The following is a 17,320-nucleotide window of genomic DNA, read 5'->3' on the forward strand; positions in this document are numbered from 1 at the left end:
TATTCATTCAATAGATGTTTGAATAATGCAAAAACTTCAAAAATGCAATCCAAATATGCATTTTAAAATTGACGAAAATGTCTAAACAAACAAACCTCTAATTTGAGTAGTTTCTCAAATGCTTACAAAAATTAATGAGGAGAATAAAATAATATTTCGCGAGAGTTAGTCGAACTTTGTAATATTACAAAAATAAATGTCACTCTTAGAAAAATAATAAAAAATATTAATACATAATCCCAATACTTTTATGAGCAGGATCCTAATTATACAATTTGTTTTCTAAATGTAAACTCAATTATGTTTCATTAAATGAAAATAAAAATAAATTTTCATATAATAAAACGCCAATATATTTATACATCATGAAAAACAAATTGCTATTGGCTGATTAGTAGTTTTATGTGTTCACATTATAATATATGAGAACAGCACATTTTGAACGAAATTGTATATTCGTCTCCAGTATGACTAACACGCATGATATAGGTTTAAATAATATGTACATATGATAGCTGGTACATGTGTGAAAAATCCTTCTTGAAGTAGCAAAAAATTCATAACATTAACATATATAAAAGTCAATAAAAGAGAATCATTACGTATCTAAATACCTAAATATCTCGTGATTTGCAAAACGTGAAAAGTTATAATCAAGTCGGAAAAACACCTTTACTTACTCATATTACATTATAATTTCATTCGAAATTAGTAAGTAATAAGTGCAATAAAAAAGATATTTTTGTGAAAAAATTATTTCCTCGTGCTTTTCATAAAAAACACATGTGGGAGACTTATTAAGGCCTCAACTGAAAACTAGCCAAAAATTGAAGTCTAATAACATTAATCAGTAGGAATATCGATCAGTTTATATTTTAAAAATATAGCGTTTATTATTATATTAAGAGAATATGATTTTAAATATTGTCGCGGATAACTCAAATCTTAATTGAAGAAACACATTGTATGTACTATGAAATATTATTCTATTTAGGTAAATTAAAATGATGCATCAAAATAAATAATGGTTATCATTTACCGCCCACGACTTGTTTCATTACTGAACAATAACTATTACAAGACATCGGATTTGTTGATATGTAGCTGCTCGTCAATATATAAACAATTGACAAATCAATTGTCAATCATTAAAAAAAAAGTTGTCTGCATATTCAAACGTGACTGCATGGTATATCATACAAGCTGTTTTATATACTACTAATTCCAATTGATTAATGTTTCATGACGACTTCATAAATGATGAAATATTCCAAATTTCCAAACACCAATTTTTAATATCAAGACTATTCTCGATTCATGTGAATTATAAAATGAAACACATAAAAATACTGTTTGATATGTTGATAATACGCAAAGCAACGAATACTTTGAACGATGTTCCATGTGCTCTTCATGAACGCATGAAGAAAACAAATATATTATCCGAAAAATAGTTTGTAATAACAAATGACAAAACACTCATCAATAGTTTTAAATTTATAAATCATATCATTCAATCAAAAAACAAAATCATACATAAAATTCATTTCATATATTATTATACATTATAGCGACTTACAGTATCTTGATAGATCTCGTGCATGGTTGAATGAGACATGGCATGTGATCTTTAGAAAATAGATTTATTGACGCGTTCAATATATTTGGTCTGAGTTAGAGCAGACTGACCGCTTGTAGGATCCATCATTCTATTCCAGTCTGTCTGGCCAACTACAAAACCACGATCACGCATTTTCTCTTGAGCACGTTTCTCCTCTATGTCGGCCCAACGCACCTATAAAAAAAAAGTGTTATCATTTCATTCAGTCAAATTGACAAATTTAATTTTTTTTTTATCTTATTATATCAAAATAAATTCAGCCCCATGAACGTGTCTTAATAATTGAGAAAAAAAACTACTGATACATAATGATCAAAATCTCGGTTTTACAATAGATTTCCATAATATGTATACATTTTTTAATTACTCTGCCAATAAACTAGACAACGTCTTACTTGAAAGATTCACATCAAAAACTTATTAGATTTACTAATTATAAGAGTAAAAATAAAACCTGTGTTAACGAATTTATTGGTTTTTATTATTTTTTTCACTAATTGATAATACTGTTTTTTTTATATATTCTCATATTTACAGCTATCAGAATTTCCGTCCTTTAACCAGTTGCGATCGAACTTATCCTTTTACCAATTTATATTTGATAGATTTTTATTAATAGAATTTATTGTGAGTGATTACAATATATTGTATTTTATTTTATGAATAAATGCCTTGCAAACATATTTTTAATCTATAATTCCAAGTGAAAATGGACATAACTGCTTGATACCAGGTAGTCCGTAATGTAGAACACTGCATAGAAAACTATAGCTTAAATTATAATTTTCATATGGAATTCTAACTAAAAAGTGATATTAGTACAGTAGAACCTCGTTTATCCGGACTTTATACGGATTTGCAATTATACGCGATTACCCGAACTACCAACCGCGACTAATTTATAATACATACTATTATGTACATACCTACAATTCGAATTTTTGCACGGTTAATGCTGCAGTTTAGTAAATGTACGTAATGTAATCTAAGAAAATATATATGTACATGCAGGGCCGGTCCTGCCTTGCATGCGATGCATGCAAAAAATGCGGGCGCACGCCTTAGGGGGCGCCAAAACGAGTTTCGGAAATTAAATTCATATTATTTATATTTTTTATTATTTATATAAAATCTAGAATACTTGATAAATTATAATGAGCACTCTAAATGAATTATAGATACGGAGACTGCAATGTGATATTAGTAGAAACAATTAACCTATTAATTACTCTGCAAATGAGTAAATAACAACTCTGTTTATTGCTTAATCTACTTATTCAATTTTTTCTTTGTTTGAAGTTACCGTGGAATCGAAAAAGGAATTATCTAGTTTGCCCATAAGCGCAAAGCTGCGAAAAATTAAATTAATTATTGGGCATTATTGACGAAAAATTACGAGCTGATTTTGTTGAAACAGAACTTGGTAAAAAATATAAATAAATTATAATCGGGAAAATGAAAAATGGGGAGTCATTTCTTAAAAAATGGCATGTTTATTCCGAAAAATTGAATTGTAACTTTTGTTTTTGTTGCAAATGTTTCGCATCTGATGAACTTTGAATATTAAAGACATGCGTGGTTAGAGTTATGGAAATGAAACAAATATGAAAAATGAAAGCAAAATTTACTTTGGAACGAAAATCTTAAGGCTTTTTTTATACCTTGTGGTGTCCATACTCTAAACTTAATAATTATTAACTCTGCAGAAATAAAACATATCAAATATGATTAGTTTTTTGTCAATATAGTTAAAGAAATGAGTAATTTCTTTGCATTTTTTACTCATTTTTGGACAATACTTCTAAAATAAAAAAATAATAATAAAATTTAACTTTAAAACAACAATCTGATAATCTGAATATAACGAGAAAGCAAGGATGAATACAATTCGGCTCCTATGATATCAATAAGGAGAAGTTTACGACGCAATTTTGGATATTGTGAAAAATAAAATTAAATTAAAAATTAAAAAATCCAATATGAAATACGAGTGTTATGATTGAAAACGACAAGCTAGTTTTCTTTAGTTGTCTTGGCATGATTTGCTCAATAGAATAAATCGCACAATAAATAAGTAAAATGTTTCAAATCCCAAATATTAATATTGCACATACGTTAAAAATAATTGAAATTTTAAATATATTTGATTATAATCAACCCGCAAATTACCTCGATTTTCTACATACATTTAAAATTAATGTATTTTATACTCTTTTAGATTATATCTTATTTTTCGTGTACTAAATCTAATCAAATTAAAAATTACTTTAAAAAAAATTGTAAATATTTATATAATTTTAATGATAAACTGTTAAAACAGTTAAAATTAATAGGGGGGGGGGGGGGCCGCTAGAAAAAAAGTTGCATGCGGGCGCAAAGGACCCCAGGACCGGCCCTGTGTACATGCATAAAGAAGTTTCAATTTCTTAATAAACATTATTTTCGTTGATACACAACATTATTCTTCATACATTCGACTATACGGTTTTTTGATTATACGGATGCCTATGGACAACAATTAGTCCTTTAGTTAGGTTAATCGAGGTTCTACTGTATTTCGAACTATCATACAACTATCTTTAAATTTAGCTTTTTTTAATTATATTCATAATATTGCTCAAAAATAATTCTTTTCAATAAGAGTAAAACGGGTTTGTTTCGACTGTCAACCTAATCATCATTTAAAGCAAAATATGCTCACTCTCTTTTTCCCGGAAGTGCTTGTGTTTGGTTCCCAATCAGCTGCGAGGTATTCTTCCATGGTTTGGTGACGAAGCGGTTTACTGGTTCCGTCGAGGCGGGCTGGAACGGAATCAAGACAAAATTAAATTAAGGTAATAGCAAAACATATTCTTAAAGTTAAAGTTATGACATGAATTTTAAAAAAGCGCTCTTCAAATATAAATGAAACGAGTGAAAAAACATTATCACCTAAAAATTATAAATTCGTACCATCGCGCAATTCTGCAAAGAATGTAAAATGTTCACTTGAAAAGAGCTTCTATATATTAAAAAAGTATTTTAGAGTTGAACTGTTCCATGCATTGCGGTTTGGTCAAATTCAAATTAATATATCTATAATTTTCGAAAAAATGGTCTAAATATTGGTATAGAAAATTTCTTTATTCAATCCAACAAAAATTTTATTTTAAATATTCAGTTTGAAAACTGAACAATTTGCGTTCATTGTTGTGACCGCAAATATTTAAAAAAAGGTAAAACAATTCAAATAAAATAAAATTATCAATAAATCGGATTCTTCACTGTTTTTTATGAATTATGTTGTAAATTTTCAGTTATATCTAAATTAAATATAAAATAATAAATTATAATATGAATTTTTATACACTAAAAATATGGCTAAACTAAATATATATTGAACCTTATATTATAAACTGAACCGATAATTTGAGATGACAAAATTACATAAGTAATCACAGTATTGCTTATGCTTGCTATTAATACAAATGATAAAATAAAATTGATACTAACCTAAATGGTCATCATTCTGATCAGTGTTATCCCATTTGCTCCTAAAGATGTTATCCTGAGAAATCTTAAATGTTTAAGATATATCTTGGAAAAAATTCGCATTATATAAAGTAATAAGTAACTTGAAACACTGTTTGAAGCCACATAAAATGACCATCCAATAGATGCTCGCGATTCATATTAAGTTGAATTTGCCACAAAAAAAATTAGTAGTAATTACGTACATACATACATACATTTCATAATTATTTTAAAAAATAATTGCAAACATTATATACCCCTTTGAAATAATAATCAATATTATAACATGAAGGTAGTCTAAATTACGCAAGCATGAAATAATGTTTTATCAACTATTACTTCGCTTATAGAAAACATTAATTTTGGAACTGCTAAAGTTCAATTATACTTTCAATTATAAACTATGTTTCGCATTTATGAATTAAAATTAAATAAAAATCATTAATTAACGTTATTAAAAAGCACGCTTATATATATATATATATATATATATATATATATATATATATATATTAGGGCGGGTCGATTTTAGGGTCACTTAGACACAGATGATTTTCGGATGCTAGTGATCAAAATAAGATACTTTGATGAAGAAACCATACCTCTAAAACGAATTCTGATGTCCCGTGCATTGACATAAGGGGGGGTCCCAATACACAGGACATCAAAATTCATTTTAGAGGTTTCTTCTGCAAAGTATCTTATTTTTATCCCTAGTATCCGGAAATGAGATGTGCCTAAGCAACTTTTTTTGACCCATATAAATCAATATATTCGAAATGCATATAAATCGATATAAATCGAAATCGATATATATAAATATATATATATATATATATATATATATATATTATATACATATATATAAACATGTCCTAGAACTCAACATTAAGCCCCAACAGGGTTTTAGTATCGATTAGAACTATTGTGAAAAAATAACATCTCAAATAGTTCAAAAATTATGAACGATTAATAAGTGCAACTCAGAACTTTGGTCAAACTGTGCATATTTTTTGTTTATTGTAGTTAAATATTATCATTTTGTTCATTTAAACTTTGAAACCGAAACAGTAAATAACATTTATAGGACCACATTCAAAAATAATGACAAATGTGTACAAAATGCATCAGCAAATTTTGTGTTATAATTACGTTTTTAAATTTTTTCTTTTTTTATTATGAAACTTTCAAGAATTTGACCAGTTCACAATCCTGATTAATTATGTATATTTTTTTTAAGAAATCATAGTTCAACAAAATTCATATTTTAACAAAACAAAAAGTCTTAATTTTTTAAAACAAAAGCCATATCATTATTTGTGGTCCTAGAAGTGTTATTTTTAGTTACAGATTCAAAGTTTAAATAAAAATAATAAAAATAAACCACAATAACTAAAGAAATTGTCTCAATTTGATGAAAGCTTTGGGTTGCACTTAAAAGCTCAGAATTTTCAAACTACTAGAGATTTCTTTTTCTAATTTATGTCCTGATATTTACAATCAATACTATCACTCCCTATCATGCTTTTTAATTAAATTAATATGTAGATTAACTATAAAAAGTATAAAAAGGTGCTGTGGTTAACATATATTAGGGATGATTTTGAAATTAAAACTAGATTTCTCTAATAATGAAACTAATATTTTCAACACAGAGAAGTATCATAACTTACACCAGTTATAATATTCACAGTTAAAGAATAAATGTTTAACTTCATAGAATGGTTAATAACTAATTTTGAGTTATATATATATATATATATATATATATATATATGCATTTGAATTTGCATAATTTTGACTACTCTTCACATCATAAATATCAGACATAAATAAATCACAAATATGTTACCAAAATCAAATAGAGATTAATCTAACCTCATCATCTTCATCGTCATTGCCTTCATCGCCATTGTTACCATCGTCATGCAAAATATCATCGTTATCACTTAGTTCCTCAAAAGCATCTTCCATTTCAACTTCATTTATAGAAGCTCTTTGTAACATGGAAGTAGCATCAAGTTGAGTTTGCTCCTTTGGTGTAGGCTCCCAATTTTTAATCATATTAGAGATGTCTTCCTCAGAACGTTCATGAATATTGTGTTTCAGAGCATATTGCAAATCCAATTCTAATTGGCAAATATAAACCTAGAAATAAATGACAATGATTGTCAATTAATAAAACTTTTATTAATTTCAGTTAATGTATGTAACGTTTTATTACTAGTAAAATTTCTTATTTCTTAATTTTTTCACTACAACTATTTTCACCGTGTTTCTCATCAAAAATATATGTTAATATTAATTCAAGTACCTGCCAGTTCTTTTGCTTTGCAAATAACCACATTTCTTCGTAATGTTTTAATTCGTTATTTATACAATCTACAATAACAAAATTGAAGAAACCATCAATAATAGTCTTCTTGAATGATTTGATCAATGAATCTCTATATGATTTTTCCATTGTAGCATCATACTCGTATTTCATTTCTATTTTCGCAGTTCCCTGTTAAAATTTAAATAAATTTATTATTTTAATTAAAATAAAATTACAAAATAAATATTGATGTGCTCTTTTCCTGCCATGACCTGTTATATATTCAAACACATTATTCTAGAAAGGAAGTAGTTTCAATTATGCTTTAGCTTTGCCTAATGATAAATAAAACATAATATATATGGTTTTTTATTGCACATAAAAAACATCTAACTATCAAGACAAATTTAGTCAATTAATTAGATTATAAGAGCAAAAATTGAATGAAATTAAACAGCAAAGGGGTATAAAATTACTGAAACTTATTTTGAATAAATAAACAAAAATTAATTACAGACAAAATATGATCAGGCATTTTTAAAAAACACAAACTATTAATGTATATTTTACAAACCTTTCTAGCTCCTTCAACAGGGAATTCTTTCTCCACAGTAAAATAATCATCCAAACTTAAAATTCTTGGTGCAGGTCCTCCTTGTTGCTGTTCTGTTTCTTTAATCATTTTTGCTAAATGAGTTTTTCCTGAGCCTGGCAATCCACGCAAAATAATAACAATGCTAAAAAAAATTGAATTTGTACAAACATTTAAATTTTCAATTTTTCCATAATGAAATTTCAGCTGTATACTCATTAGGATAATAAACCAACAAAAAATGTGCTGACAAAACAGCAAAAAAATCAATAACTTACGATAAAGGCCTATGTTCTCTTCCAGGTTTGAGTAATATGTCATCTATTAGAATTACGATGGGATCGGATTTATTTGTATGTGCAGGTTCGGTATTTGAAACAACCATTTTGTCGTCATCATTTTTATTGTTATACCTTGCACTTATATCTCTACCAAATTGGTCTTTACCAATTTTATTTTGATCTGAAATGGTTTTGTCCGAGCCACGAGAATCACAAGGTTTGTCTTGTTCTGCGGCCCTATTTTGTTCGCGAGATCTATTCTGATCGCGAGATTTATCCTGATCTCGAAATCTGTCCTGATCGCGGGATCTATCCTGGTCGCGAGATCTATCCTGATCGCGAGATCTATCTTGATCGCGAGATCTATCCTGATCCCGAAATCTATCTGAATCGCGAGATCTAAATGCATCTCGGGATCTGTCGCCATCTCGTGGCCTATCACCATCTCGTGACCTGTCACCATCACGAAATCTATCGATATCACGAGATCTATCAAGATCTCGATGCCTGTCGCTATCCCGAAATCTATCAGAATCGCGTGACCTGTCTGCCTCTCTTGATTTATCGTTTCGATAAAATCTATCCGATCTATTTCTATCCCTTCTATCAACTTCGCTTTTTCTAACATCGTCATCCAATATATTTTTTTCCTCGGGTTTAAAAGGTGATCTATTCTGATCAGATGGTCTGTTTTCATTTGAAAATCGAGATAATCTTGGTTCAATATGCTTTGATCTATCATCTATATCACTAAACCTACTTGGTCGATTTCGTAAATTTTCAAATCTGTTAGATGCAGCATGATCGATCATAGGATTTTCAGAATGTGTTTTCTGAATTTCATCAGACTCCTTGTTACAAACAGATTCTGTTTGAGGTGTAATATTGCTGGCTGGCTTGTGATTGTAATCATATGTTTGAAGTACATCATTAAATGATGAAAGCTCTGCATGAAATAAAAAGTAAATGCATATAGAAACACACGCACACACACATATGTGTACATATATATATATATATATATATATATATATATATATATATATATCTTAGAAGGCAGCAAATGCATATGATAGAAAATGTTTGTTTTATTTTTAACAATAAAATATATTTGTGCTATGTTAGGTTTCAATATATTATTATTAATTTATAATAGTATTAAAAATGCATCCGTAAAGATTAGTTAAACATTAATAAGTTAAAGATTTATATTTGTAATTCAGTAGATTTTTTCAAATAACCCAATGCATGTAAACAATAAAGAAATGCTTTGTAATAGATATGGGTTACTCAAAATCGGTTAAAGAATATTTGACAAAAAATCATTTAACTGTTATATGCAAAATAATGGATTCAATAGTTCTCAAATACAAATACAATTCTCAATCGAATCTATTAACTCTGTGATTCCTATTCATTATTTCTATATTTAAAACATAGAAATTTGTGGTTAAATAATATAAATATTAAAAAAATTATGAGCCTAAAAAGATAATAAGTTAACTGAATTATTCAAATTAAACTATAAGTGAGGTATTACACACGTAAATAAATCTAATTCTTCAAAAGTTTTGTTAGTGAAAGTCCAGTAGTCTACTACTGTTGTCAGTTAATAATTATGTTAATTATAATATAGTAAAAATGTGAATAAAAAATTTATGAATAAAGTTATAACTCACCAATTTCTGATGGTTTGTGCCTATGGTCAACAACATTCAGTGGCACAACAAAATCGCTTTCTGGATCTGGGTTTGGATTCCAATTCAAGAAACGTTTAGGATTAGGCATGTTTCCGCTGATTATTTCATATATTTGTCGTGGAGTTAAATCCATCAAATTTGGAATATCAGTTACAGAAATCATATCATCTGGTTTAAAAACTTGTTGATCCATCAGTGATGGTAAAGGTTTTTGGTTTACTAAACCGATCTCTGATCTTTCATTCAAATCCTTTTGTAAAGCAAATTCTGATGGTTTGTTAGGAAGATTTGTAGAATCAAATATAGATCTTCCAGGGTTTGATCCAGAGAATCTTTCATTGTTTGGATTCATGGAACCGTACTGCATTCTCTCATTTTGAGAATTGATTGAACCTAATTGGGTTCTATCGTCATCTAAATTTGTTGTATTAAAATCTGATCTTTCTTTGTCAAGTTTAATCGAATCAAATGGCAATCTTTCATTATCTACATTCATTAAATTGACTTGAGATCTGCCGCTGCCAAATTGTGATCTATCACCAAGCAGAGGTCGAATACTCCCCAAACCAGTATTGCCTAATCGATCATTTGGATTCAGAGATCCAAATGGCTGTCTTTCATTCAAGTCACCATACTGAGATCTGTCATTATTTAAATTTTGTTTACCAAACAATCTATTATTAAACTTATTCAAGAAACTTGAAGAATTATCTTTATCTGTAGATTTTTTATCTTCACCAACTGATTGTGCTTTTGTGTTAATATTGAACATATCTCTGATAAACTTTTGCTTTGGAATATAATTTGACTGCCCGCCGAATAATGATGAAGGATCAGAGTTATCTGAACTTGGTCGACCATATGGATTTAATGGTGCATCTTGAATACAGTCATTTCTTGATCCTTCTGATACAGGTTGTTGAATTTGTTGTGACTCATATTGTTGTTCCGTACTTGCATAGGGATCTGCATAGTTATCTGATCTATCACTTCTCCAATCATTTTGACTCTGATTTGAATATTCATCTTGTAATGTATTTGAATCAATAGATTGCTGATTTGAACTAGCATTATTAGATTGCTGGTATGTATTGATATTGAGATCGCCTTGTTTAGCATTTGTTTCTTGATTTGTTTCCTGGATATTTTTACTCAATTCATCATATAAAGTTTTATTAGAAGCTATCAGTTGACCAATCTCCGATTTATTCTGACATTTAGTAACAATTGAAAGCATGGAAAGCAATTTTTGATCAGCTAATATAGCATTAATACCACTAGAAATAGCATCATTATAATCATCTTTTTTCTGTTGTAATTCTGATTGTTCTGTGTTCACAGGCTCTGGATCATCATTTATTTCAATTACTTCATTAGTTTTACTTTTATTCAATGAATTAAGTGCATTAGAAGTGGATTCTTCTTCAGGAACTAAATCTAAACCAGGTATACCCTTTTTATCCCCACTACTTAGAAAACCTGCGGAGTTGGAATTATTGGATAAAAAGGATATTTGTGAACTGTTATTGCCTTGGTTTGTTGGATCTTGCCCATCTTGATGATAACTAGTTATATATGGCACATAACCCGTTGGAATGGTTCGAGAAGGATCTACATTTGGTTGATTTCCAACCTGTTGTAACTCATTTTTATTATTTATTTGGCCTGATTCTGCCAATAAAGATTGGTTGTTTGCAAGTTCAGCCATCTCAGCTGCTTGAGCTTGAAGCATCATCTTTTCTGCTTGCTGGCGCTTTGCTCTCATTTGTTCTCGCCTTTCCAGTAATTTATTTCTACATGCTAAAAACTTCAATTCATATTCACGATATGCTTTCTTATCTGGATGGTTTGCATTTTGTTCACGCCAAGTATTAAAATCTGATTCCCACTTTTGAAACTGAATATCAAATTCATTTTCTTCATCTAGTTGCTGTTGGTGTAGTGCTTCAGACTTGGCCTTTTTGCTCTCAATACTTTCATCAACAGGAGCAGCAGTTCTTTTTAAACCTGGCTTGGAAGCAATAGTATTTCCAGCCATGGGAGGTGGCACACTCACATTGGGAATTGAATAATTGGTGTTAGATGCATCTTTCACTTGTGTTCCAGGAGTCCATGAACTCTAAAGTATAAATGCATTATTATAGTGAATATAATTACATGTGAACTGTTTGTACAATAGAAAATATTTGAATTTGATTCACAGTTTTGAAAACAATATTGCAAACTATGAAAGAGATCAATTTAAAAAGGACTTGATATAACCCAAGCTGTTCATGTTCATGTAAGCTCATTCAAAAATATAATAGAAAATAATAATATTAAATTTATATTTCGTAACAACACAAAACATATTAAAAAAATAAAGTCTTTGTATGAGAGCATACATTATGTGAAAGCCATGACCTAAAACACGGCACTAACTAATTGTCATTTTCTTTAATATTTCCACATTTTTCGTTTGCTTGTAACAATATAGTAGTATTGTGTGAACTAACAATAATGTTAAATTATTCCATAATAGCTTATTCCTTAAAAATATTTTTAATAAGGTCCATAGAAAGTACCTGCAATTTTAACTAGAATAATTAATAAAACTAATAAGTACATATTTAGTATGATAGTTAATAACCTAATAGTGTATACCTAAGTATTTTATTATTTAGAATTAGGATTATCAAATCGCAAATGTTTTTAAATACTGTTTAGTTACTTCGTTTTCATTAGTTTAGTGAATGATAGAACCTTTCCCAAAAAATGTGTTATGAATTAGAAGTATGCATATTAAATAAACATACTATAATTTAAAACTCAAATCAAATGCATAATAAAAAAATTTTATTGTGAATGCTAATCTTATATATATACCATATTAGCAAGAAAACAAGTTCAAAAAATCATCTAAACAAATTATAAAACACCAACATAAAGCAAATATGCCCCAAGTCAGAAAATGATAAAAAAAAAAGTTCATTCCATTCAGATAACTGCTCTATGTCTTCCTACTTTAGATAATCACTACATATTGCAAATAATTAATGAATAATATAAAAAATATGATTGATAAAAGTATGAAAAAAATTAAATTTACTACTACAGTATTATAACTACAAAATAAATAAAATTTACTACTACAGTATTACTACTACAAAATAAATAAGATTCACTACTACAGTATTACAACAACACAGTGAATAAAATTTACTGCTACAGTTTACTATAGTATTGCTTACGTTTTCAAATATTTGTAAATTATCATCAACACAGCTGCGAAGAGTGAATGGATGGATTAGGGAAGAGGAGAATAAGCAAAGTCTTGTGGATTCACAGACCATGCATGCTGTGGTAATAAAAAATTATCCATTAAAAAAATCATTCATTCACAAAATAAATCAAGTGTTGAAAACTAATGTCCACCATGGATGATTTATCATATATGTGTGGTTTATCATATATGGATGATTCATAAGAAATTTAAAAAATTACAATATAATAATCAACCCATAATGGATTTTGTATTTAAATTCTGCTTGAATTCCAAATATATTTATAATGCATTATTGAAGGAATATTAGTAAGTAAAGAAAACAAAATAAGTTAAATAAGGAACAATAAGGTTAAGATAATAATTATTGCAAAAGAAGTCTGTGCAGTTACTGCAAAATGTTTGTTACAAATAAATCAAATAGTTCTGCAAAGCACATTTCAAACTATTATTCATAATTACTACCATTATATTATTTTATAAATTTTGTTATTTTCCAATAGATATTTCTACTCCTTCACCTTGTGGAATTATAAATATGCTGTAACTGATTTTAATTAAACAAATTTGATTTTTGTAACCAATTCATAAAATGCAAAATGCACAACCAGTTTTGCAATAAACATTGAATATAACAAATTTTATTATTTTTGATGATTAGCTAAATAATTTTTATATTGTATCCAAAAGTTTGTGCAAAATCTCTTAAGGTAAAATGCCATTCACAACATGCTTAATTCTAATTTAAAATAAACCATTTGAAATCTAGCAACTTTCTTTTAACAACACTCAAAGCTGTGACAACCCTATTTATATATTACATATACATGAATTGATATCAAAAAAAAAAAAAAAAAAAATTATCCAAAGCTCAATCCAAACAAAAGCTACTTATAATATAAATGGTATAAACAGTCTTTGAAGCAGATAGTTGAAATATAAAAAATAAAAAAATTTAAATAAACTTACATTCCCTAAAAGATTAGGTTGAGTGTAGGCCGTTGGAGTTGGAACGGAGGCTTGGGTTTGAGATTGATCATACCCATATCCTGTGTGATAGTTGTACATGTTTTGTGCAGTACTTCCTGCCATCTGTGGTGGTGGAACACCTGTAAAATTTATCATGTTGTTTAATCCATGACTAGTCATTATTCTAGAACCATATCTCATACCATAGTTTGAAGCAGAGCCGACCATAGCTGAGTATGCAGATGTGATAGCAGCACTGGCTTGTGAAGTGGCATTTGCAGGCGTTGCTAAAGCATCAGGGGGTGGTGGTTCTACAGGCAACGGAGGCTGAACTGGCAAAGGAGGTGCTGTTACCTGCACAGGATAAAAAAAATAACTACCTATTAAGATATTTATAAATTTAAATTAACTGAGTCCCAAGTTACTTTGCCTAAATTAGTAGCTTTATCATATTTAGATTAGAAAATTATTTGGTGAAATAAAAAAGCCAAAATATTTATAATATCACAAAAGTACTTTCGAAACCAGATTATACATTGAGAAAAAAATCCTTGTAAATACAACTCATTCAATTTTCAGTTTTCACACAACTATTTACATTAGTATAATAACGATTACATAATTTTTAAATATTGATACTTGAACCATCGATAGCTTGGTGTTACAGTTGTGTTAATAATTGTAGCGTAGTGTTAATTTTTGTCTGTAAGTATTCATCTCAAAGTTTTACATCTTTACATTTACTTTTTTTTAAAGCATTTATAAAAACTTTCTAGTTTTACTTGTCTCGACCAGTTGGTCCCAATGTAGACTGAAACATATGGATAAATAAAGCTCATTTCCTAACTGCTTTAGTTTTTTTTTACTTGGTGCTATTGCCCAAATCAATGTGTGTATTTGTTGTCATGTAACGCATATGTAGAAACATACATACAGTTCATAATAAAAATATATTTATACTGAAGTAAACTATATTGTGTTTGTAATTATGTAGTTTAAAATAAATGTGGCTTCAAATTTTAAAATGCTTTACATATCCAAAGGCATTTTAGTTTAAAAAATACCAATTAGTTTGAAATCATTTTACTAGAAATTTTAAACGTTGAAGGTTTAATTAGAATAATATGATAAATACGTCTATGGTTTTGTGGACTTTGCACTTCTACATAAAAATGAAAACTAAATAAAAACTTGTCGTACATCATTAATTTAAAATCCATCGCATAAAAATAATGAAAGTGAAAAAGTATAAATATGATGTAGTTAGACAAAAAATAATAATAATAATAAAAATCAAATATAAATACCTTAGAAGTTGCATTTGCATCAGCACTCATCTGCTGCCACTGTTGCCATTGTTGAATGCAGCCCATTGTTGCGGAGTGTATCCTTGCATGTTGTATTGAGTTTGCATGGCAGGATTCATATAATTTTGCATCATATTTGCTAGACAAAAGTGATATTAGATAATTTTTTAAAATATATAGTGTGCCGACAGCATTGAAGATTTCTAAAATTCATTACTATTAGACTTATATCAGTTACAACTACCTATTATGAAAGTGATTTATGTCCAAACAAAAACTATACAAAGTTCATTATGTATTCATGAAAGATATTCTTCCTTATGATTTAAATACCTTGTTCCATATACTGTTGTTGCATTTGAGTCATCTGAGTCTGCTGCATCGTTCCTGTGCCCATGGGCATCGACATTTGATTCCAGCTTGGCCAGGACATGTTTATATTATTCTATTTCAGATATAACTTAAATATTACGGAAACCTATCCGTACAAATTTTACTTTACTTCGTCAGCGTGTAAAATAAGCATCCTTCAAATTATCAAAAAAAAAAAAACATATATAATAAGGTATAAAGAAATGGTATAAGGTTATAATATAAGATATAGAAGCTCTCACTTTCGTCAATATATGTAAATGGAATAATATATTAATAGAAAAATAAATAGAATTTCAGAATGTTTCTCTGTAGAATTATAGAGAGCACTTGTTTAGTTCATTTAAAATCAATATCAATTCAATGTATTTAATCAGAATACTTCACGGCCGCTACATGTTCATATAAATAGGGCGACATTTTGTCTTTCTGGAAATTGTCAAAATTTTCTCGCAATATTAGTGTTGCCAGCGAAGAATATATTTCGCGTTAATGATTAAAGCTCATTTTAGCGGTCTGGAAGTTTATAAACTTGTTACTCATTGATTGTGGTACTCATTGCAATTTTCATTTCATCATTTTCATTTGCAATTTGTTTTAAAACTAAACCTTTACGTTTTTGCCGTCAACGACAGAAAACGGTTAAAGTGTTATTGTTATTTAACTAGTAAAACTAGTTACTAGTTAATTTTCAACGATTTTCAAATTAATTTTAACGATTCAACGCTGGCAACTTTAATAGGTAGTTCAAATAACTGTTGAAGGTTGAAAATGTGAAGTTTGTTCTCACCAAATGTCAACTGATTAAATGAATAAAAAGAATTAAATGCAAATTGACATGACATTTATAATTAATTTAAGTTTTTATCGTTAAAGCAAAGCCACAAATATAATAAAACATCAAGTTTACATGTTATCAAAATAGGAATCTTATGAAAAATGAAAAAATAGTTTTCAGGTTAGGTTTAAAAAAATTATAACAAATGTTGTGATAAAAATATTAATCATTAGAAACCTTAAAAACAAGTAGTTATCTATTTATGTGAGCTAGTTATGTTGTTAACTAATAATATTATATTATGCATCACATTGTATAAAATCTGAAAGTTTAAATCAAAATTAATGTAAATGGCAGTTTTAGTGAAATCTTGCAAATTAAATTATTTTCATACATATATTTAAATCAGTATTAATTATAATTAACAGTTTTTCAATTCATAAAGTATAAACGTTTCAAATATATTTTACATTAGATATATAATAAATACAAAGTTAACTCTGATAAAATCGCTTGTGCTTTTAGTCTCGATCTTCTTCCATTTAATATGATGCCTGTCTTAGAAAACATTTGTTCACATAGGGATCGTTCAAGTATTACGTAAGCAG

At 28.2% G+C, this 17,320-nt stretch overlaps 1 protein-coding gene across 3 annotated transcripts in view; it reads right to left on the reverse strand.

Annotated features, from left to right (window-relative positions):
- The window catches only part of LOC113384545 (uncharacterized protein DDB_G0284459-like), a 76,725-nt gene extending 60,395 nt beyond the window's left edge, over nucleotides 1-16,330 (reverse strand). Inside the window, exons 1-13 of one of the 3 annotated variants that reach the window (XM_026622280.1) lie at nucleotides 16,177-16,330; nucleotides 15,896-16,089; nucleotides 15,563-15,701; nucleotides 14,459-14,609; nucleotides 14,256-14,395; nucleotides 10,004-12,143; nucleotides 8,322-9,270; nucleotides 8,026-8,188; nucleotides 7,449-7,640; nucleotides 7,013-7,282; nucleotides 5,114-5,168; nucleotides 4,323-4,423; nucleotides 1,580-1,795 (exon numbers count right to left, since the gene is read on the reverse strand). In XM_026622280.1, the coding sequence (XP_026478065.1) occupies nucleotides 1,631-1,795; nucleotides 4,323-4,423; nucleotides 5,114-5,168; nucleotides 7,013-7,282; nucleotides 7,449-7,640; nucleotides 8,026-8,188; nucleotides 8,322-9,270; nucleotides 10,004-12,143; nucleotides 14,256-14,395; nucleotides 14,459-14,609; nucleotides 15,563-15,628 (4,392 nt within the window). In that variant the 5' untranslated portion in view covers nucleotides 15,629-15,701; nucleotides 15,896-16,089; nucleotides 16,177-16,330 and the 3' untranslated portion in view covers nucleotides 1,580-1,630. Of the gene's footprint in view, nucleotides 1-1,579; nucleotides 1,796-4,322; nucleotides 4,424-5,113; nucleotides 5,178-7,012; nucleotides 7,283-7,448; nucleotides 7,641-8,025; nucleotides 8,189-8,321; nucleotides 9,271-10,003; nucleotides 12,144-14,255; nucleotides 14,396-14,458; nucleotides 14,610-15,562; nucleotides 15,702-15,895; nucleotides 16,090-16,176 lie in introns of those variants that run through there. The other 2 variants (XM_026622279.1, XM_026622281.1) reach the window with 2 other exon arrangements.
- Nucleotides 16,331-17,320: the final 990 nt, after the last annotated feature.

Source organism: Ctenocephalides felis, unplaced genomic scaffold (assembly GCF_003426905.1).
Source record: "Ctenocephalides felis isolate EL2017-DRISC unplaced genomic scaffold, ASM342690v1 CF-g0.4_SCAFFOLD_03571, whole genome shotgun sequence".
Taxonomy (NCBI): Eukaryota; Metazoa; Arthropoda; class Insecta; order Siphonaptera; family Pulicidae; genus Ctenocephalides; species Ctenocephalides felis.